The 21998-nt window shown below is 30.5% G+C and overlaps 3 protein-coding genes across 3 annotated transcripts; 1 reads left to right on the forward strand and 2 right to left on the reverse strand.

Moving 5' to 3' along the window:
* The first annotated feature begins 8035 nt into the window (after positions 1-8035).
* Positions 8036-9196, forward strand: LOC112697624 (copper transporter 5). Its single transcript, XM_025750869.3, has one exon. It carries the CDS (start codon positions 8258-8260, stop codon positions 8702-8704), a length of 447 nt encoding a protein of 148 aa, XP_025606654.1. The 5' UTR covers positions 8036-8257; the 3' UTR covers positions 8705-9196.
* Positions 9197-10715: 1519 nt separating this feature from the next.
* Positions 10716-16436, reverse strand: LOC112697625 (G-protein coupled receptor 1). The gene is made up of 9 exons (XM_025750870.3): positions 16145-16436; positions 15243-15274; positions 14982-15151; positions 14629-14723; positions 14270-14371; positions 14116-14172; positions 13335-13478; positions 12413-12483; positions 10716-11358 (listed from the first exon to the last, which is right to left on the reverse strand). Exons 1-9 carry the CDS (start codon positions 16328-16330, stop codon positions 11253-11255), a joined length of 963 nt encoding a protein of 320 aa, XP_025606655.1. The 5' UTR covers positions 16331-16436; the 3' UTR covers positions 10716-11252.
* Positions 16437-19486: 3050 nt separating this feature from the next.
* Positions 19487-21643, reverse strand: LOC112697626 (large ribosomal subunit protein uL10). The gene is made up of 5 exons (XM_025750871.2): positions 21184-21643; positions 20974-21042; positions 20367-20465; positions 19900-20292; positions 19487-19812 (listed from the first exon to the last, which is right to left on the reverse strand). Exons 1-5 carry the CDS (start codon positions 21439-21441, stop codon positions 19666-19668), a joined length of 966 nt encoding a protein of 321 aa, XP_025606656.1. The 5' UTR covers positions 21442-21643; the 3' UTR covers positions 19487-19665.
* Positions 21644-21998: the final 355 nt, after the last annotated feature.

Here is a 21998-nt window from a genome sequence, read left to right on the forward strand (position 1 = left end):
TTACTGATATCTTTTCTGAAGCAAAATTTTAGAAGAACATAGGTATGATAGCGAAGAAATAAATGCCTTCAGCTTCACCCATTTACTATGTTTGACTAGGCATAAAACATAAAAGAACAAGAACAATACAAGAAATGGAAGAAAAAAATATCTAAGTGTGATGGGGTCCTATTGCTTGTGATAGTTAGGCACATGGAAAAATTGTGTTGTATCATAGAATAGAAGATGCCAATAAAATGGGGTCATTGTGTAACAATGAGTTATCGGAAAGAATCCGTACAAAGTTAGACCCACCATAGCAACAACTTGGAAAGTGCTAGGACCTTCTTGAGGCTAAGGATATGTTTCACACAAAACAAGTCAAAAATCTTATCGCCACTGTGGTGCATGCCTAGCCACTCTTGTGCTTTGCTTTCTTCATAAGATTCAAGTAACAATGCAACTTCATTATTCTTCATCCTAATTCAGAATTCACACATTTATATATATACTTGTTCCGTTTAAGACCAAACGGTTTTTTCCGTTTGGTCCGGGTGAAGCTTTATCATGGCCCGTCCGCCATACCGACGGTTCGACCATAATTACATCCGACGGAAATCAAATCTTTTAAGATATATTATATTTCTAAAATTGGAATTATATGCGGAATTAAATAAGATTATATTTGTTCATTATATCCTATATCAAAATAAAAAATCAGGCCCAATAAAAATAAAAAAGTCATTTCCCATTTATTCGATCTTTTTAAGAAGTCAGACATAATAAAAGAGATCAGTTTTATTTGTCCAAAATAAATAACTATTTTCTCAAATCTTTATTACTATTTTTATATCTCACTTAAAAGATAAATCTCAACAAACTCTCAAGATAAAGGGAATGGTCATCTACCAAAAAAGGTGAAACTTCTCCAGAAAAAATGGTTATTAGCTCTACTATAAATACACTAACATCCATCAGGTATATTCACGTTCTAATCTATTAAAAACCTGCCTAAAATCCTTACTAATTTAAGTATCGGAGTCCCTTGTAGGTATAACCTCCCATCTCCTCATAAGAAATCTGAGTCTCATGTTCAGACCCAAATCATTGTTTCAGCTAACTGTCGGAACAATATCTCCTCTAATTTTCTAGATTAGGAAATTAATAATGGTTTACACTCACCATCCGATGGATATAGAACAGAGGGCTATGAATAGGTGAATAACTAATTTACTGTGGATTTAAACTTATTTTAAGGATTTTGTCGTTATCCAATAAATTACTACATAGTACATCATATACAATATAGTATTTAAATTCTGACATTTGTTTAAGCGAACAAGTCAATTAATCACTTAATTAAGCCTAGTTAATTATTACAGAAATATTTAATTACATATTATTCACCAAAATACCAAGTTCGAGTTAGTCTCGAAAGTGGATTGAATATTGAGTAAAACTTAATCCGCAAAATTAAATATTTAAGTATAGAAAAAAATTGGTGAAAAAGATCATATATATTATCATTTCAGGTATTAGGAATTGATTTTGTTGCCTAACCTTTAATTTACTAAAAATATTGGTCATATTAAATATTGTAAATCGAATACATATCAACATAAAACACGGGTAATGCTTCTCAATTATGTCAACTATTTTTAGCCATAAATAATATGTACTACATAACAATAATGTATGTATTGTTTTCTTGTGCTGTCACACCTAATTATATTGACATGGTTGTGTTTACCGCACCACATTTGGTTTGGGGAAAAGAATGAAAAGCTCACCAAGAAAGGGAGAAAGTAACCAAAGTATGACATAAGAATTAATAATAAGAAAGTTAAAAGGAACTTCTTATCATGATGAGTAAGTGAGTGAGTGAGTGAGTTTGGCTCTTACTTTCAGTGGACTCCAGTCAATAGCAATAGAAGGAGCAGATTATGTATGTTTCACTGATTCAGCAAAAGACAAGCACCAAGAATCCAACTCCCAATCATTTTCAGTTTATTTTCTTTTCATAATTAAATTGTTAAAGGTTTTCTAAACAATTTTAATTTAAATTATATGTCGTCCAAATTTAGTTTGTTCCATGTGGCTAACGTTAGTTATTCGAATTCCTTACGTGATAAATGGTTTAGGGTTCAAAATTTAAATTTGGATGACATGTGATTTAAATTAAATTTTTTAAGAAAAACTTTGACAATATAAAAATTTCAATAATAATATTTTTTAAATTTAAAATTTGGATCAGCTATTACTCCATATACAAGCGTTTTTTTTCCGTAAAAGTCTTTACAAGTTATTTATATTCACACGCTTTATATCGGTACTGCACGTTCTTCTTCTTCTGATCTTCTTCTTTTTCTTCTTCGTTATTCTTCTTTTTCGTTATTTTTCTCTTTCTCTTTCATCATCAATTATCTCGTTGTTGAAGATAATGAATAATTCAGGTTCAAATTATTGTTTTGAATCCAATCAAGTGACCGAGGTATGATTCAATTCAGAAGAAAAAAAAATGTAACATTAGAGAAAATATTTTGCTGTATTTGCAGCAAATTTTAGTGTAACACGAAGATATTTAGGTGTATTTCAATTCTGATAAGTTCTGCATAATTCAAAACTCTTCCTCTTCCTCCTCCTCATCTAGTACTGCTTCTTCTTTTTTTTTTTCATCATCATCACTATCTTCTTCTTTTTTTCTTATTCATTTTTTCCTTTTTGTTTTATCTTCTCAAGTTTCATCATGTTTTACTCTTTTAACAAGAATAAAAACAAAAAAAATCAAACAAAGAAGAAGAAGAAACACATAATGCTGCAAAATTATTTGGAAGAGAATGAACTTATATTCATTTAACTAAAAGAAAGAAAGAAATAAGAAAAAAAAGGAAAAAATGCAGCGTTAGAGGAAATATTTTTCTGTATTTGTAGCAAATTCGGGTGTAACACGAAGATATTTGGGTGTAATTTAAGAATTTTGGGTGTATTTTTATTCTAATAAGTTCTGCATAATTCAAAACTCTTCCTCTTCTCCTCCTCATCTTCTTCTGCTTCTTTTTTTCATTATCATCACCATATTCTTCTTCTTTTTTTTCTTATTCATTTTTTTCTTTTTATTTTACCTTCTCAAATTTTTTCTTGTTTTGCTCTCTTAACAAGAATAAAAACAAAAAAATCAAACAAAGAAGAAGAAGAAGAAACCTATAATGCTGCAAAATTACTTGGATGACGATGAACTTACATTCATTTAACTAAAAGAAAGAAAGAAATAAGGTAAAAAAGAAGGAAAAAAATGCAACATTAGAGGAAACATTTTTCTGTATTTGCAGCAAATTTTGGTATAACACGAAGATATTTTAGTGTAATACGAAGATATTTGGATGTATTTTAAGAATTTTGGATGTATTTTTATTCTGATAAGTTTTGCATAATTCAAAACTCTTCCTCTTCCTCCTCCTTATCTTCTACTGCTTCTTCTTTCTCATCTTCTTATTTCGTTTTCTTATAATTCTTCTTGAAAGAAAAAATCAAACAAAGAATAAAAAAAATACATAATGTTGCAAAATCAATAGAAAGAAGAGGAGGAAAAAAATACATCAACAATAACAACAATTAAAAAAATCACGATGAGGATGAAACACGCGAAAAAGAAGAAGAAGAAGGAATGCGAAGAAAAAGGAGAAGGAATGCAAAGAATAAGGAGAAGAAGGAAGAGAAAGAGGAGGAAGAAGAACGTGGAATATAAACGTTGAAGAAGAACGAACCGTTTCTCATTTTGCGCTATTCAAAGTTGAGGAAACGCGTGTTTACACGCTCTCTAAATTGAGGGTTGTTTTTGTTAGATTTGGACTAATTTATATAAACTTGTATGCCAAAAAGACTTTTATGTTTAGCAAGTCTCATCATTTAAATCGTAACAATTTAATATTATATCATCTAAATTAATTCAAACCGCATGTACTAAAAACATCTTATTGTAAAAAAAATTGTTACTTTGATATGCCTATTAAATCATGAGTTTGTTATGGATTTTATATGTTTTAATTGAAAACTCTTTTTTATTTTTTATTATTTTTTTACTTTTTTTTATTTTTTAATAAATTTTTTTATTTATTTTTTTAATTTTTTTATTTATTCTCTTAAGAGGAATAAAAAAACTAAAAAAAAGAATAAATAACTACTACAACACATGAGAAAGAGAAAGAGAAAAAAAAACAAAAATTTTAATGTTATTTTTTGATAATTTTTCATAATTTAAAAGTTGTCCTCCTCCTCCTTTTCCTCTTCCTTTTCTTTTTCTTTCATAATTCTTATTTCATCCTCTTAACAAGAATTTGTGTTACGGTTAAAAAATTTTGGTGTCAAAATTAAAATTTTTCATAATTTTTTTGTTCTTCTTCATCATCATGATCTTTTTCTTCTTCTTTTGTTCATCTTCTCCTTCTTGTTTTATCTTCTTATAATTCTTCTTGTTTTATCTTCTTAATAAGAATAAAAACAAGAAAAAAAATACATACTGCTATAAAATTATCAAAAAAAAAAGAGGAGAAAAAAAAAATGCAACAATAACAACAGCAATAAAAGAACATAAAGAAAAAGAAGGAATGCGAAGAAAAATACAAAAAAAAAGAAGTTGAGAAATTAAAATGTATAGCTATACTCTCATTAATTATATTAGTTTTTGTTGGATTTGAATCAAGTTAATTAAATTTAATTGTTAAAAAAAATTAAATATGTAATATAATTGATATATTTTTTAGGTATATTATATAAGAATTTCACAAGTTGTTCAATTTCACAAGTTTTCGAAAGTTAGTGTAGAAAACTATTCAGCAGCCACAACAATCCGCAGAATTGCTCAAGACTATTATATTATACGAGTACAATTTTGCATTCTAAAAATATTATATGTGTTTAACAGATTTTTTACAAATTAGAATTGAAAGAATCTTGAAATAAGTTTTAGGTTGGTTCAAAATCTAATATTTAGAAATGAAATCTACTATTTTTTTAAGATTTCAGTTTACTATGCATTAAAAATCTTTTATTTGTCACGATGAAAAAAAAATTTTAATGGCAAACTAATAAATAGAAAGCAAATTAACTTTGCGAAATTAAATACTTCTAATGTAAATAAAACTTGACTGAATATAAAATTTGTTGCAAGAATAAATAAAAAAAATTAGAGTAGTACTAGGGAGTCAATGGCCTAAACGTACAATATGTACAATGGGCTAAGTCTTTGGTTTATGAATAAAATTAACATCATCTGTACTATCCAGGATGGTACCTGTACTATCCAGAATAACCATCCGGATACCAAGGATAATAAACATCTCATGTTATAAAAAGCTAATTTTGAGTTCACCAAGGTTCGAACTTTTGACCTTTCAGATTTGGAACTCTAATACCATGTTCTGAAACTACTCATCCCAAAAGCATAACCTAATAAGACAATGTAACACTAATAATCATATTTCTAATACTTTCTAAACCTTCATTGTACACATTGTACGTTTAAGTCATTGACTCCCTATACATTTTCAAAAGATTAATAGTAAACTTGCAATGTAAAATAACTAAAATTAAACTTACCAAAAGGATAAATGACATGAATGTAATAAAGTGCAGAATTTGTAAAAAAAAAAATTGAAAAAAATCTACAAAAATTAATTCAAGACTAAAATTTCAAAAAGTTTGGGGATGTGAGAATTTGTATAAATGTTTTTGAAAAGATTTTTCAATTCCAAAATTCTTATTCCCTATCTTATTTATAAACATTTTCTACTAATTCTTTTTTGATACTTGTCGATCTGATAATAACTCAACGAAGTAACTGTTTCTGCCAAGCATAAATCAAAACTACTTTCTTAGCCACGTTTTCCGTTCTGCAGAAACTGTTCTACCATCAAGTCGACTTTAGTTCCATGTCGAATTACAACACTATCAAAATCAATTTAAATCTTTTTTGCTGTCAAGCTTATATAGACAAACGTTTGTCTTGCCAATTCTTCCAGAATCTTTTTTTTATCTCGACAAACATTCAATCGAATCCCCTTTTCGATTTCCACAAACATCACTAATCTAAAATTTACTCATCGATTGCTAATATTTTTATCGAATAACAATATATACACGAAAAATCAATCACAAAATTATATATATTGTTTTACATATTTTTAATGTGTATTTTATAAAAATATTTTATTATATAAAACTCTTTTAGATTTATGGTGCGTAAAAGTTAAATTATGAGAAAAGCTAAAAATTTTTTGTTTTTTGTTAATATTTTTGGTCATCACTCTAACTATTTTAGTTTAGCAATTTAACAATATATTTTTAGTTTATATTTTTAATATTATTAACTATCTGTTGACAAAAAATAATAAATTCTATTAATTTTTTAATATTTTTTAACCATATTTTTAATTTAATTTAATTAATTTATTCCAGTATTTAAATTGGATTTCATCATCCTTTGAAATTTCGTGAATACCCTTGAAAACGCTAAATCAACTTAACCAAAGCATCGAGCCAAAAGCAGGATGGTGTTTTTTTAATCATCAAAAGTATTTGTAGACGGATCAAATATGGTCAAAATTATAATCTGATTTAGACTAAATTTATCAAATTCAATATCCGCACTTTTTATATGTTCGGATTCAATTTAATTCATATTTATAAAATAAAAATATATTAAAAAATATTTTTATAAAAAGAGCCAATAAAACATATTTTTCATTCTAATAATTTTTTTTCATTTGTTTAAATAGATTTTTTTATATAATATTAAAAAATCAACGTATTTTAAATATTAAAAAAAATAATATAACATATACATAATAGTTATTAATTGAGATAGAATATAGATACAATATATATTATTTATTATTTAGTGAGAATTCACAAATATGTGGATAGAATCATATCCAATATAATTATTTTGCGATATCAGCAGATTATAAATCAAAAGCAGATAAAAAATAATAAAAACTCTTAATTGTTATAAGAGAAAATGCCACTCTCTTTTCCATGCTAAAATGTCACTCCCCTCTCCTCTATTTTATAAATGTACATTTTCCTCCCTTCTAACTTTTAAAAAACCTCCTCTTTAATCCATTTTAAATTTTTTTTGTGTTAATAATGTTAACTTTATTCATTTTTTATGAAAAAAAAATTATTTTTTGAAAAAATATCCATTAACAAAAATTTTATTTTTTATCATTAAATTTTGCTTACCAAAATTCCTTTAATAAATTATTTTTTTATTAATTAAATTGTATTTTTAACGAAATATTTTCAAAAAATTAATAATTAAATTATTTTTTTCTAAGATACCTATTTTTCAATAATTTTTTAATTATTAAATTGTGATTTTACTAAAATTTTTGTTAACAATTATTTTTATATTTACTATTAATTTTTTTATATTAATATATATTATTTTAATATTAAATAAAAAAATCTTACCACTGGTAATATGTATAACAATTAATATTTATTGATATTAAAAAATAATCTTACTAAAATTTTTTATTTAATGTTAAAATAATATATAGATATCGAAAAATTAATAGTAAAATATAAACAAATTGTTAACAAAAATTTTGGTAAAATTATAATTTAATAATTAAAAGTTTATTAAAGGGTATTTAAAAAATAACATAATTATTAAATTTTTTAAAAATACAATTTAATCAATAAAAAAATAATTTATTAAAGAATATTTTATTAAGCAAAAGTTAATAATAAAAAATAAAATTTTTGTTAATGAATATTTTTTTAAAAAATAATTTTTTTCTTAAAAAATGGATAAAGTTAACATTAGTTAACACAAAAAGTTTAAAATGGATTAAAAATGAGGTTTTTTAAAAGTTAGAAGGGAAGAAAATGTACATTTATAAAATAGAGGAAAGGGGAGTGTTATTTTAGCATCTCACAGAGGAGGAGAGTAAAATTTTCTCTATAAACTATTTAAATTATTTAATCATTCTCAACTATTAATTTCATGTTAAGTTGGCTGAGTTTTCAGTTTTTACCATAAAAAATAGTAACAAAGTAACGAACCAAACCAAACAAAAAATCTCTTGAACCTTGAAGTTTCGTGGATAATTTCAAAAAACCACGGACCTTCAAAATCAAAGCACGCTAATTTCTATTTCTATTTATTATTCCTCTATTGCTCTTCTATTCTTCACAATTTTGTTTCATTATTCTCACTCTTCTTTGTTCTGATAAGTTGATTAATTAAGTTCTATAAAAAAAAGAGATAAAGAAGATGATGCATATGACATTGTATTGGGGCAAGAAGGTAACACTTCTCTTCGATTCATGGAAGACCGAGTCATGGCCGAGTTACTCAATGAGTCTACTCGCTTGCCTTGTGGTGGCTGCACTCTACCAGTATCTCGAGAATCGAAGGATTCGCCTGAGACTCGCCGGCGAGAGGAGGCTGGCACCTGTGGCGGCGGCTATTCAGACACCACTTATGGGGTGGAAGATTTCAAGGGATAAGGCGAAGTTGGGTGGGAAGTTGATTGGATCGGTTCTTTTTGGTGTGAATTCTGGGATTGGGTACTTATTAATGCTTGCTATTATGTCCTTCAATGGTGGGGTTTTTGTGGCCATTGTTTTGGGTCTCTCAATTGGGCACTTGTTATTTAGGAGTGAAGTTTTTGAAGATGATGTTGGTGGTGTTGGTGATAGGACTTGTGCTTGTGCTTAATTTATAATAATATAGCCAAACGTATCAAATTATCGAAGGTTTTTCAAATATCAACTTCCTATAGAGATAAGCATGCGAGTTTCCAATTTTTTTTATTTTTAACGAGTAAATGCTTTTTCGGTTCCTAAGCATTTGCTCGATAGACTTCTTACTCCTTAAAAAATCTAAAAACTTAAATTGGTCTCTATCTACTTTGATATATGTACGTTCCAGTCACTATCTACTTTGAGTAAATACCCTTTCCGATTCCTAACGAGGAATTGGAACGTACATATATCAAAGTAGATAGGGATCGATTTGGGTTTAGATTTTTTAAGAGGTGGGAAGTCCATCGAATAAATGGTTAGAGATTAGAAAGGACATTTACTTTTTTTATTCGTTGAGTTTAATCAATCACTGTGATTTGTGAGATAAGATACTTTTCTTTTCCTTTTTTGTATTTTTTGTTGTGCTGATGTTGAGTTGATAAATAAACTGTATTGTTTGCGATCATGGAGAAGTGCTAATAAGAGTAGCCACTTTTAATATTCTGAATTATGTGTTTGTGATCATGGAGAAGTGCTAATAAGAGTAGCAACATTTTAGATTCTGAATTGTGTTTGTTTAGGGTCTAATTGCTTTTGTTGTTTTGGATTTTTGGTTGGACCATATATTGAGGCATTGAGCAGAGGAACATTGCTTATGTGTTGTAATTCTTTAGATGTTTTACCAAGGGCAAGATAATTGTTGATGCCAAACTAATGCACATGCATCTCGATAGCAGTGGATATTACAGTCAAAATTTGAGGGTCTAGAGATTAGATATTTTTTTTAATAAATATAAAATTAGAAATGTTTAAAGACACACTTTAATATTGATGGCAATTGATGATAATAAAAACAATAAATTTTAATAGCCAGTGAAGTTGTCTTCATATAAAATTAATAATTGATAATCGTTAGATAATAATTTAGTCAAATATATTAAATTATTTAACGATTTTCAATTAGCAATTTTACATAAAAATAACTACATATAAATTATTTATATATAATATATATTTAAAATTTAAATTTTAAATACATAAAAGAAATTTTAATTAATAAACTTAATATGTGTCTTAGCTTGGGATTGCGAGTGCAAAGAGGTCATATGTAAAACTAATAATCTTGATGCGTTTCTTCTTGTTTCGTGAGGTACAACTAACATGATTAGAATAGACTCTGATCTGCTTGACAAAATCAAAGAAATGCTCCAACGTATTTGGACAGCTACTTTAGCGCTCATCCAGCACACAGCAAATAGAGCGACTGATTCAATGGTTAAGAGCCTAAGACTGCTGCTTTAAACAAGCAGGTGTACTAAAATGGTTACTGCTCCCTAATAATTTAGACATTATTATTAGAGAAGAGTGCTACTCTTTTTCTTAGGTCATTTTTCTTTGTGTTATGTTCAATAAAAAAAACATATGTGCCTTAGCTAAACTCAATTTAATCAAGGACAAGCAATAATTGATGTCACTAGAATTAATGGCTAAATCAATTTTATGTAACTTGACATAAATGAGGCGGGACAATGTTACTAAACAGCACACACTCCATTCAAGGGCTATCAATAGATAAGAATGGATCATTCATCTTCCGTGTGAATTTTTCCCATTGGTTGGATAATACACTTTGTCGATTAATGGTGAAAGTTCACGAGTGGATTTTCGAATGAAGATGATCCACTTCCGCCACAGGATACACTTGAGAGTAACATGTTGTTTTACCAATATGATTTGGACAATTGTATAAAAAAATTTACACTGATTATAGTAAAATAAAACGTTTTTTTAAACCCTCCCTTTGGTTGTGAGTTAATCTAGTTTTAACTTTTAAAGATCCACCTCCATATCTTTTTTTGGATCACGATTTCATGACCCCTCTATGTCTTCATATTCGGAAAGAGGTATTTATTCTGTTGAGCAGGTACAAACTTAATGGCCCTACTTAGTATAAATTACAGTAGGAATAAGGAAGATCAAAGGGGTAACACAACAATATAGACGTGGATTTCACTCTGAAAAGTACTTTTCTATACATCCAACATATTTGGAAGTAAAAAAAATGTCCAGCAATTTGTAAACAATCAGAAGGTGCACCTTATCCTTGATAGCAACAACAAAAATTAGGCAATCACTATTTGCAGAAACCTGAGGAAATACAATGGCACAAACGGGAACAGTTAGCATCTAGGCTTGTTAAAGATGAATCACAGGGAGAAACATTGGGAGAAAAAAATGCACTTCCTGAAGTTCAAGTGAGGGTGTTTCGTTTGAGGATAACAGCTTCAAAACCCAGATTCCACATGAACTCCCTCGGATTCTTTAAGAGGGATCCTCGTCGTTGGTACAAAATTCATAATGTGAATGTGAACTACATGATTCACATTACTAAAGAAGCATCCGAACAAATAGTCTGGAATCAATGACGTCAAAAGATCCTCTGTTGTCTATGGAAAACGGCATCTCGCTAGAATGAAAAAGAGTCAAAACATGGTATGCAGGACGAAAAGCATCCACATTCATTATCGCTGACCATCAGTACTTAACAATACTAGTTCACTTTCTTGCGTTAAGGCCTTGTACTTGAAATTGATAGGGAGCCATCTCTTAAGACCCTCAGGCCAATACCTGGCAGAAAAACATAAAAACAATATCAATGTTTAAAATTATAAAAGGAAGTAAACCTTGCCCAGCTGGGTTGATTACATAGATCATATTTGAATTTAAACCTTTGACATCTGTTTCTTTTGACAGTTTAAATATTGGTTTTCTGTCTTCTGTCTCTTAACCATTAAGAGCCCTTCATTTGATTTGCCCTCCTTATTAGGACTTCTATAAGCCTTTTCCAGAAATGCCCAAACCATTTAACACAAGATTCTACCATTTGTTTCACAAGATCCCAACTTTCTCTATAATGCATCTATTTGTGTTTTGTGATCCCATCTTTTCAAATGTGTATACTAACCCAAAGTCACATCCTCACTGGAATACTAAACTTGATTTCTTTGTAGTTTATTACTGTCAAACATTAAGTCTTATACAAGCACTGGAAATCTTATGGATATATGGTCAAACATTCCTCAATTTTTGTCTTTAGGAAAGAATTTTTTATTGGTGACTACTGTTGGGTACAACTTTCTCCGTCAGTCCCCCGTGCTTTCACCCTATCATCTTAGTCCTAGACATTCTAGCCTCGTTTTTCATCTTAGTCTCAAACCATAGTAAAATATAGCTTAAGTAGGAAGCTGCATGAAACATCTCATAATATCCTGGTTGTATCTTAGATAATCTTACGAGTACTTTTCATAATTGTTTATATTCTGTAATTTATTTTCTTATTTAATTAGGATTAGTAGTCAATTATTTATAAGATTATGGATTAGTAATTTGTCTTTAAATACATGACAACATATCACATCAATATCAGACAAATTAAAATTATTTTATGGATAAAACACACACGTTAGTACTATTGTCCCTATATTCTCTCCTTTTCCTTTCCCTGTCCAACACCCATAACATCATTATGGTTAAACCTAGCAGTCAAAAAAATGCACAAGTTAAAATTGACACCAAGTCAAGTGAAAAGGATATTATAGTTACAGTGGCCTTTAACGTCAATGGGAAGAGATATCAAATAATTTTCCTGGAATCTCTCCTAGAATATAAAATAGGCACTTACTTGTCCACTCTTTCACAAATTGCTCGACGAACAGAAGAATTAAGGCCATATGCAATTGAATTAAAGAGGCCCTGCAATAAAGAGAATAAAGTGAAAAAATTAGCTACATATCATCATAACTTTTCATGATGTTGCAGTTGATGGTACCACTTCTAATGATATCACTAAGGGATGGCAACAAATTAAGAGGAAAAGCATATAATATTGCAGCAAAATGGAAAGTGATTAAATGTGATATCTTTACCATGTGATGCACTTGTGTAAATTATAAATAAAAACTATTTTAGACTATCACTGGAGTTCACAACATTGATTAACAGTACAGTCATCCTAAAATTGGGGTGGGGCTGATCGTGGAAAAATAATTCTTAAAGTGCCAAACTAAATTGTGACATTGGCATCGTCTACTTTTGTATAAGTTACCAAAAAAAAAAAAAGAATCATTGACCAATATCAAACTACTGGAAAACCTTTACCAGCATTTAAATCAATGTTTTCAATTATCATAGTAATCAGGTAATCAGTACCTTATAAGGCCAGTAAAGTCAGAAGTGCACACTTGTTAATGTATGCAAGGTAGTTGGAAGCACATCCTTGAATGGATTTTATATTTTTTCACTTTAAATATTTCCTCAATTTTGAATAAGTTGTACTCAGATGTATTGGGTTATGAATTGCATAAAGCATTGATCTGTTATTGACAAGAATGAAGGGAACACAAAATATGCCCGATTGTTTGAAAAGTAAAAATGCCCAGAAATGGGTGCTAGAAAATGGATGGAACAGACAAAAATATAATAACAAGGCCTTTTTCCTATTAAATGGCACTATTCTGTTTGAACGATAACTGTGCTAAGTTTTGATATAAGTTATAAAGCATACAGTAAATTGAAAATCTGAAACTATGGTTACTGGTTGATACCATAAGAGAAGCCATTCCGACATCTAGAAATGAGAGCCAGAAGATCTTATGGTTGGGTTCAAAGAAATCATGAATACGGTTAATGGTTCCAAAAGCCCATGATCCTATTAGAATCAGTGGATAGTATCCCCAGCGATTTAGAGCCTGTAACATAAAATAGAAAATACTTCAGGTATTTTTCAATAAGAATGTAGATTCAAAAAATAACAACAGTTTCATCTTCAGCGATTAGTTTAGGCATAAATACAAATCTAGTCATGAAATCCCAGCCAACAATATATATATATATATATAAGTGGTGAAGCTTGTGGAAGTCTAAGCACATTATAAAGACAGCGCAAAGTTTAAATCTGATTAATGAAAAAGGAAATGCATAATCATGAAAAGCTTTTCCATGAAAATTTCCTACATTAGCAGAAAAAAAGCTACCCTAGATTCCTAGAGTGATTTAATCATCCACAGAACAGAAAACAGAACAAGACTCAAGATACAATACAACAACAATAACCAAGCCTTTTCCCACTAAGCACATATGGCTACATACTTTATGGATCAAACAATACCTTTGCATCACATCATAAACCGAGTCCTATAAACAAGCCATTAAATAATGATTTCCTCCATGGTCTACCTCTAATGCTTGCAAATTGCAATACAAAGATTATTTTATGTTTGAAAGGGATCTTTGTTGTAGCTCTTTTTTATTTTTTATTTTTTATTTTTTTGGGTTCCATTCTCTGAGTATGGATATTTGTTTTCAATGTTGGAATAACAAACATACCCTCATGTTATCCCGTGCATCTGATGCATAAGGTTGGCCTGACATACCAACTGCCATCTGTAAAATTTGCCAAGAAACAACAAATAGTCTCAAAAACTTGTTATACAAGTTGTTTGTTCTTTGTTTGACAAAATCAGCAAAATTAGATACATACACGGGTTGCATTGTTCAGCATGCGTATAACTTGGAAGTATGTGAACCCATTATATAGTATAGCACCCCAGAGTGGCATGTAAAATGTTAACAAATGAATTGCCTGCATAGTAAAGAGGAACTTCTTTTTAGAGGCCTGGGAAAGGATGGAAATTAGTAAACTATTCTGTCAAAAGGGTAGAAATGCATCATGGCTTAAATTAAATTTAGATTTTCTTATATCTGCATTATATGTGTCCCTTTTCAGTGAATCAAAAACCCATTTTATAATATGTAAAAGAAAGAAATGAAAAGAAAATATTACACAATTTCTTAGGGGTTACACAAAATGCAATACTCAATTGTGCTACAACTACTTGCCTTCCCTGCAAGTCCTGATTGAGTCCAACACCATGCAGAAAGATGTCTATGATCATTACCAAATGAACGTATAACTGTCATAGCCAGGGAAGTACCTACCAATAGCGAAAAAGATATATGAGCTCTCACCTCTCAGCAATGAAGATGCAATAGGATAGTTGAAATCAAGAACAAATTTTGAAGTCTAACGCTCCAACTATTGGTAGATAATGAAGCCATACATCAGCGTGATATTGCTCAATAAAGTAATCTTAGAAGTAATATGATTAGAAAGTCATAGAAGACAAATATTATTGCAAATAGTCCATTTTTCAAACAACAATTTATAAAGCTGATACATTATAGATGCATACCCCAGACATACAAGTGAAACATTGCCTCAAACTCTTCAACATCTGTTTTGTGCTTAACAACAGTTCGATGCAGGGTAAAAGCAATTGTTGTGGTCCATAGGAAAGATGCCACACAAAAGAAATGTGTGCTATAGCCCTGAGCAGAGCAAAAGAAACCTTTTGATGGATCCCTGTTAAGGAAGAAGACATCTATCAATCATGTGACGAACAATATCAATGACACAAACATCTGAAGAACTGTGCTTGATCTAGCAGATATACCCTACTATGCTGAAGAAACTGCAAAGCATATCCTGCAATTGTTAAAAGAAATTAAGAAAATAAATATTCATAAAAGAGAACTATACTTAGAGATTGTATGTCTTGAAAAAAGAAACAAAGCAAACAAATACATAAACTGATCATTTACACATAGTACCTTATGATTAATAATTGTGAAATGTCAAACCACATTAGCAGCACAAAATACAAACTAAAGTTGCAACTTACACGGCTTTGAGAAACAACTCTAGAAAGAATACAAGAGTTAGTTGCCTGAATTAGTTTTCTAACTGCCAAACAGATTTCATCTACTAAAGGTAATACTAAAATCAGGTAATACTACAAGAGTTGATTTAACACCTATATGGCATGAAGAAGCTTATTGTGACGATTAGCTCACTAAGCATAAATTATATTCTTAAAACATATTAAAGATATTTAAGGCATTTTTTCTTGAACTATTCAGTTAGGGATCAAGCCATAACCAAAATAACTTTCTGTCACTGGAGCTAAGGTTCATGAGCATTATACTCCTAACCTATTCCAAATTCAGCAAAATTCCTTGAACCACCATAACAAACCGTTAAAGAACCCAAACAGCTCCACAGTCATTGAGCAATCAGTTAAAAGAAGCAAATACGCAATCAGATTTAAATTGCTTTAAACAACAACTACAAAGTTTGAAATCAAATCCAGCAAGCGGAAACACAGCAGCCACACACGAATTCTACTTGAAAAGCCAAAGCTCATTCAATCACGCCATCTTGATTTCGGCGCTTAGAGTTAAACTATAAAACTCAGGAATCTGACGCAATGTTCAAGAATTTGAAATAAGATGCGTAGAGAGCAAGAACGTTCGGTGGAGAAACGCAGCGTTTTGGATCTAGAGAGAGAGAGAGTACGGAGAGGGCGAGGTAGAAGACGAGCTTGAAGGAGAACTTGCGGAGCTCCTTGAACAGGAGATAGCAGAGAACGATGAAGCCTGAACCAACGAATGAGAGGCTCGAAGCGCCGGCGTTAACACCAGCTAGAATATTGCGCTGATGCGCCGTCAGAGAGACGCCGGCGACTGCGGCGGAGGCCACCATTCTGACGAACCGGTCGGTGGCGTCTATCGCCGAATCGCCGGGTTGGCTCTGAGTTCTGACTCAACAGAGGTGAAACAGTTTCTCCGTTTTTTAAAAGTTGTTTAAAAATTAATTACTTTTATAATGTGACTATGTGAGTATGTGACAATATAGTGAATAGGGCAATTTACGTTTTTAAATTGTTTGAACCCCAATTTTACGTAAATACATTATTTTAAAAATGGATACGTAAATACATTATTTTACTATTTTATATAAATCGCTACTGTCAATAGCGGTTTACAATTGCACAGAAACCGCTAATATCAGCCGTGGATTATATGTATTTTTGGTTGGTCATAAACCGCTGCTGTGCGGTTTATGTAGGTTGGTGTGCGTGCGTAAACCGCTGGTGCCTGTAGCGGTTTACATTTAGTATGTGTCAATGGGCTCCCTATATAAACCATGGAGGGCCAAATGTAGAGAAGTAGAGTTTTATTCACAAATGGATGGGGAGGATAGTATTAAAAAAATACAATACTCAAATATTAAATTATATAAATTAAGACTATTTTTTTATTCTCATCTCTTTACAATTTATAAATAATAAAATAGTTTATTTTTAGCTAAAAGTTCACTAAATCATATGTTTTTCTCTTTAACAATCACTTCATTCTCTTTTATTTATATCAACCATACAAGAGATACTAGGAGAGTTTGAAACATGGGTTGTATTCTTTGCTGCTGATTTACATTTGAGGTTCTAGCTAAACGAATTTTTTTTATTTGTGCAACTTTATTGTTTTATGCCAAAAAATAAAAATTATTTGTATTTTATAGTTGATTGATTGGATAAATAATAGTGATAACATCATAATTTTGATGAATAAAATAAAAAATATAAATATGCATGTAATAATTTTTTATTTGTATTTATTATTAAAATGAGACTAAATAGCAAATCAAAGAGTGAGTATCGACAGAGTACTAAAATATATAAACTAAGACTGATTTTTTTTATATGCATCCCGTCTAAAACTCATGAATGATAAAATAATTTATTTTTAGTAAAAAATAGTGAATTTTTTCACTAAAAATAGCAAATCAAATAAAAAAAATCACTATTTTTTACTAAAAAAATATTTTATCATGAATTTTAGAAGGGATGAAGATAAAAAAAATTAGTCTTAGTTTATATATTTTAGTACTCTGTGAATACTTCCTCTTTGATTTGCTATTTAGTTTCATTTTAATAATAAATACAAATAAAAAATTATTACATGCATATTTATATTTTTTATTTTATTCATCAAAATTATGATGTTATCACTATTATTTATCCAATCAATCAACTATAAAATACAAATAATTTTTATTTTTTGGCATAAAACAATAAAGTTGCACAAATAAAAAAAAATTCGTTTAGCTAGAACCTCAAATGTAAATCAGCAGCAAAGAACACAACCCATGTTTCAAACTCTCCTAGTATCTCTTGTATGGTTGATATAAATAAAAGAGAATGAAGTGATTGTTAAAGAGAAAAATATATGATTTAGTGAACTTTTGGCTAAAAATAAACTATTTTATTATTTATAAATTGTAAAAGAGATGAGAATAAAAAAATAATCTTGATTTATATAATTTAATACTTTGAGTATTGTATTTTTTTAATACTATTCTCCCCATCCATTTGTGAATAAAATTCTACTTTTCTACATTTGGCCCCTCCATGGTTTATATAGGGAGCCCATTGACACATGCTAAACGTAAACCGCTATAGGCACCAGCGGTTTACGCACGCACACCAACCTACATAAACCGCTGCTGGCAGCAGCGATTTATGACCAACCAAAAATACACATAATCCGCGACTGGTACTAGCGGTTTCTGTGCAATTATAAACCGCTACTAGCAGTAGCGGTTTATATAAAATAGTGAAACAATGTATTTACGTATCCGTTTTTAAAACAATGTATTTACGTAAAATTGGAGTTCAAACAATTTAAAAACGTAAATTGCCCTAGTGAATATATAATTAATTGTGTACAATTATTTTTATAAAATAATAATAATAATTTAATCTATACTATACAAAATTAAAATATTAGAAGAATTAGTATTTAATATTTTTTTAAATTCAATAATAATCTGTACTATATATTTTTTTGGTGTCTTAATCTATTATATATATATATATATATATATATATATATATATATATATATATATATATAGAACACTTAGACATCTCGTATAATTCAATTTTTTTATTATTATTACACATACTTTTATTATTTTTATCATTCACTCTTCCAATTGTTAGAGATAGGCTAATTACATATTTACATTTATAGTTTTACATACTCTACGTAGCTAATCACATACCTTTTATTACTATCAATATCAATTAGTAATGATATTTCATGTTAAAAAAATGTTAATTAACTAATATTTTTCATTTATTTTGTTTTTGAGTTCACGCTGACTCATTTCTCATTTTTTTTATACTAAAAATATTGTCTCAATATTTTTCTTAAGAAAAAATATTTTTAATTGTTTAGTGAAAATGGCTCGATAAAACTAAGTCGTGTCTTGACTCTTGAGACAAATTTACTCGTAAAATCAAACACTTGAATCCTAGAAATTATACCTCGAAAAGTATACGATGATTTAATAAAATCTAACTTTAAAACTTTGGTTTGAATCTCGAGTGAATTGCACAAATTCAAGAGTTCTAGGATGATAAGGCTTTTTCGTATTTTTAGTGTGTGTGACGTTCTATTTTATCTTGATGATATAATAAATATTAAATAAATACGTACAAAAAGTTATTTTTCAATTGTTATGCAACCTTACATGATATGGGCTTGCTGCTTGCTTAGGACATATTGTTTGTGTTGATCACTGCTCACAATAAGTTAGTTGATATCATTGCCCAAGTCTATACCTTCATCTACATTATATACCAATATGTTGCGTAACTTTTGAAATCTATGAATACCCTGCTTTCATTGCATCCTTCGATAAATTCAATTAATTTTAAAAGGAGAGTATTCAATATGCATGCACAAAATTGTTTGAGCCAGCTCATTTTAAAAGCAGCAGTAAGGAGCATTGCGTTTTCACGTTTTAACATGCAAGGACCCCGAATTCATGACAATGAGAGGCACGCCCAACTTTGAAACAAAAATTTAATTATATCATCAAAATTCGGAAACTAAATTCAGTTGTTGAATTATAAAAAAACACCAATATAACATAACTAGCATAGCCTAGGATGAGTAACACTAAACACTGAACTTATCAAATCCGTAACACAAGCGCTCAAACTCAACTCAATAAAAACCGGAAGCAACCTAATCAAACAAACTGAAGCCCATGTCATCATCAGATTCTTCAGCAGGCTCTTCCTTCTTTTCCTCTTCCTTGGCAGCAGCAGCTGGCGCACCACCGGTGGCAGCAGCAGGAGCAGCAACAGCAGCCACAGCAAATTTGCTTGGATCCTGCATTTAAACCAGTAAGTTGCAAACGAAAAGAATTAAGGCAGCAGTATTTTTAGTGTAAGATCATCCAAAGTTCAGAGACAATACCTTCAAATACTCCTTAACCTTGTCAGCCTCTGGGAAAGAGTAATCTGTCTCAACAGCAACAGCCAAAACATTCTTGTAGGCATTGATGAACATATGTGGGGCAGCAGCAAGTGTTGGGTATGAGATGGCCAATGAGAGTGCAGTCACCATCGAGACTCCAACGGCAAACTTCTCAACAAGGTCATCCTCAGTGAGGTCAAGAACCTCAGGGCTAAACACTGAACCGTTGTCATACACAGAAAGGACAACAAGACCATATGAGAAGGGCCTGATGCCAAGCTTGGAAAGCAATGCAGCTTCAGAAGAGCCGACCTTGTCACCCTTCTTAATAAGTTCTACAGGGGTGATAATTTCGACAGTACCCTTGTTAATCTTAGTTGGAATGTTCAACACCTGATTGGAAGATTGATATAAGCAACAAACCATCAATCAGAATAAATTATATAAACAAAAACAAAATTACATACCTGGAAGAAAGAGGTCTGTGAGGGGTCAAGCCCTGTGTTGCCCGGAGGAACAACAACATCAATTGGAGCAACCAAACCAACACGAGCCGGTGCTCCAACCTGTTGATATAACAAACATACAAGACCAAGTTCAACATGCAGTACAGAAAATTATAATAGATTCAAGGAAATGGGTTTCAAATATCATTAAAAGCATCAAATTCACTGGGTAAAAGTACACCACAACAAACAAAACATCCCACCAAGTGAAGTAGTATCATGAGTTAAGAAGTTTAAATTAACGAAGATCAACACCTTCATTCCTATAAGACTACTACATAAAATCAACAAGCTTGAATAAATGCAAGTAACATTACTAAACCTTTATGTACACGTCCAAACATCAAAACAAAGTTGAAACTTTTGACAGTTAATTCGAGGTAAAAGATAGCAATGAAAAATAAGAAACCATAAGAGACCTACTGAGTATCTTCTTCTATAAGCAACGGAGAACACATACACGACAAAACTAATGCTAGCAAGTCAACACCAAACAGAGCCTAACAATCATTAATTAAATAGTATTACTAATAACACAAATATAAGAACCAAAGAACAGTTAAATCACCTTGTACTTAGCAACCTCTTCGCTAACCTCCTTCAAGTCACCTTTAGTGAAGATCAATCCCACGTTTCCCTGGTTCAACAAACATAATATTACAAATAATTTCGTAACATTTATCTCAAAAGTGTAAAACCCTAAACCAAATGAAAGTTTACAATCTTCTCAAAAATAGGAAACAGAAATGAAAGAGTACTAATTTCGGGTTCCACTTACAACAAGAAGGGGGATAAGGCTGAGATACACATCGTTTCCAGTACTCTCAGCGTGCATCCTAACAGAACGCTTCATCATGGTGTTCTTGCCCATAAGAACAATGGAATCACCACGAAGACCCCTGCGAATGTTCTGGAGCTGGTTAGATCCAACGTTATCGGCATTGACAACAAGGATCTGAGTGTATTCCTCGAGAAGCTTGCAGAGCTTAGCATCGTAAGCGATCTTCTTCTCAGCCTTGGTAGGTTTTGGTGCCATTTTTGATGGTGATGAAGATTGCGAGTTTCGAAGACAAAGAAAAAGAGGTGCAAAATCGAGGGCCAAGACGAAGCGGTGGTGCTATGTCAAGGCGGACAGCGAAACGGCGCCGTCTCTTTAACCTCCTCTCTTTGTAAAGGAAATGCTAGGGTTTTGAGGGTGCTACTCAGACTGAAGAGGGAGTCACGTGAGAAATGGAATCGCTTTGTCTTGTGTTTATATACACCTCTTAAGGAGTTTTTTTTTGGACAGGGTGTCTAAGGAGTTTTTTGAGAATCAAAATTGAAGAAATTTATAGGCCCAATGGGCTTATTCACAATACCCTTAACGGATCAATGGGCTTAAGACCGAAATAAAAAACAAAATAGATACATCTAGTGGTTACCCATTAATTTACTTAAATAAGTATCGGAACTTCGAATTTTTTACATTGTCCATGCAACAACCCATTAGTTAGTGACCAATATTTAAATAGAGTTCCGATACATGATAGATTAGTCTTTGATCTGTCGAATTGGAAGATACCGTGAGAAATAAAAAAAGAGAAAGTATAGGGA

This window comes from Arachis hypogaea, chromosome 16 (genome assembly GCF_003086295.3).
Source record: "Arachis hypogaea cultivar Tifrunner chromosome 16, arahy.Tifrunner.gnm2.J5K5, whole genome shotgun sequence".
Lineage (NCBI taxonomy): Eukaryota > Viridiplantae > Streptophyta > Magnoliopsida > Fabales > Fabaceae > Arachis > Arachis hypogaea.

Coding starts and splice junctions, on each gene's coding strand:
- LOC112697624 (XM_025750869.3), top strand. CDS start 8,258: ATGATGCATATGACATTGTATTGGGGCAAGAAGGTAACACTTCTCTTC.
- LOC112697625 (XM_025750870.3), bottom strand. CDS start 16,330: ATGGTGGCCTCCGCCGCAGTCGCCGGCGTCTCTCTGACGGCGCATCAG. Junction 15,275..16,144: donor TCTTCTACCTCGCCCTCTCC/GTACTCTCTCTC, acceptor TAACAATTGCAG/GATATGCTTTGCAGTTTCTT. Junction 11,359..12,412: donor ATTTGTGAAAGAGTGGACAA/GTAAGTGCCTAT, acceptor TTTTTCTGCCAG/GTATTGGCCTGAGGGTCTTA.
- LOC112697626 (XM_025750871.2), bottom strand. CDS start 21,441: ATGGCACCAAAACCTACCAAGGCTGAGAAGAAGATCGCTTACGATGCT. Junction 20,466..20,973: donor AAGAGGTTGCTAAGTACAAG/GTGATTTAACTG, acceptor TTATATCAACAG/GTTGGAGCACCGGCTCGTGT. Junction 20,293..20,366: donor CACAGACCTCTTTCTTCCAG/GTATGTAATTTT, acceptor TCTTCCAATCAG/GTGTTGAACATTCCAACTAA.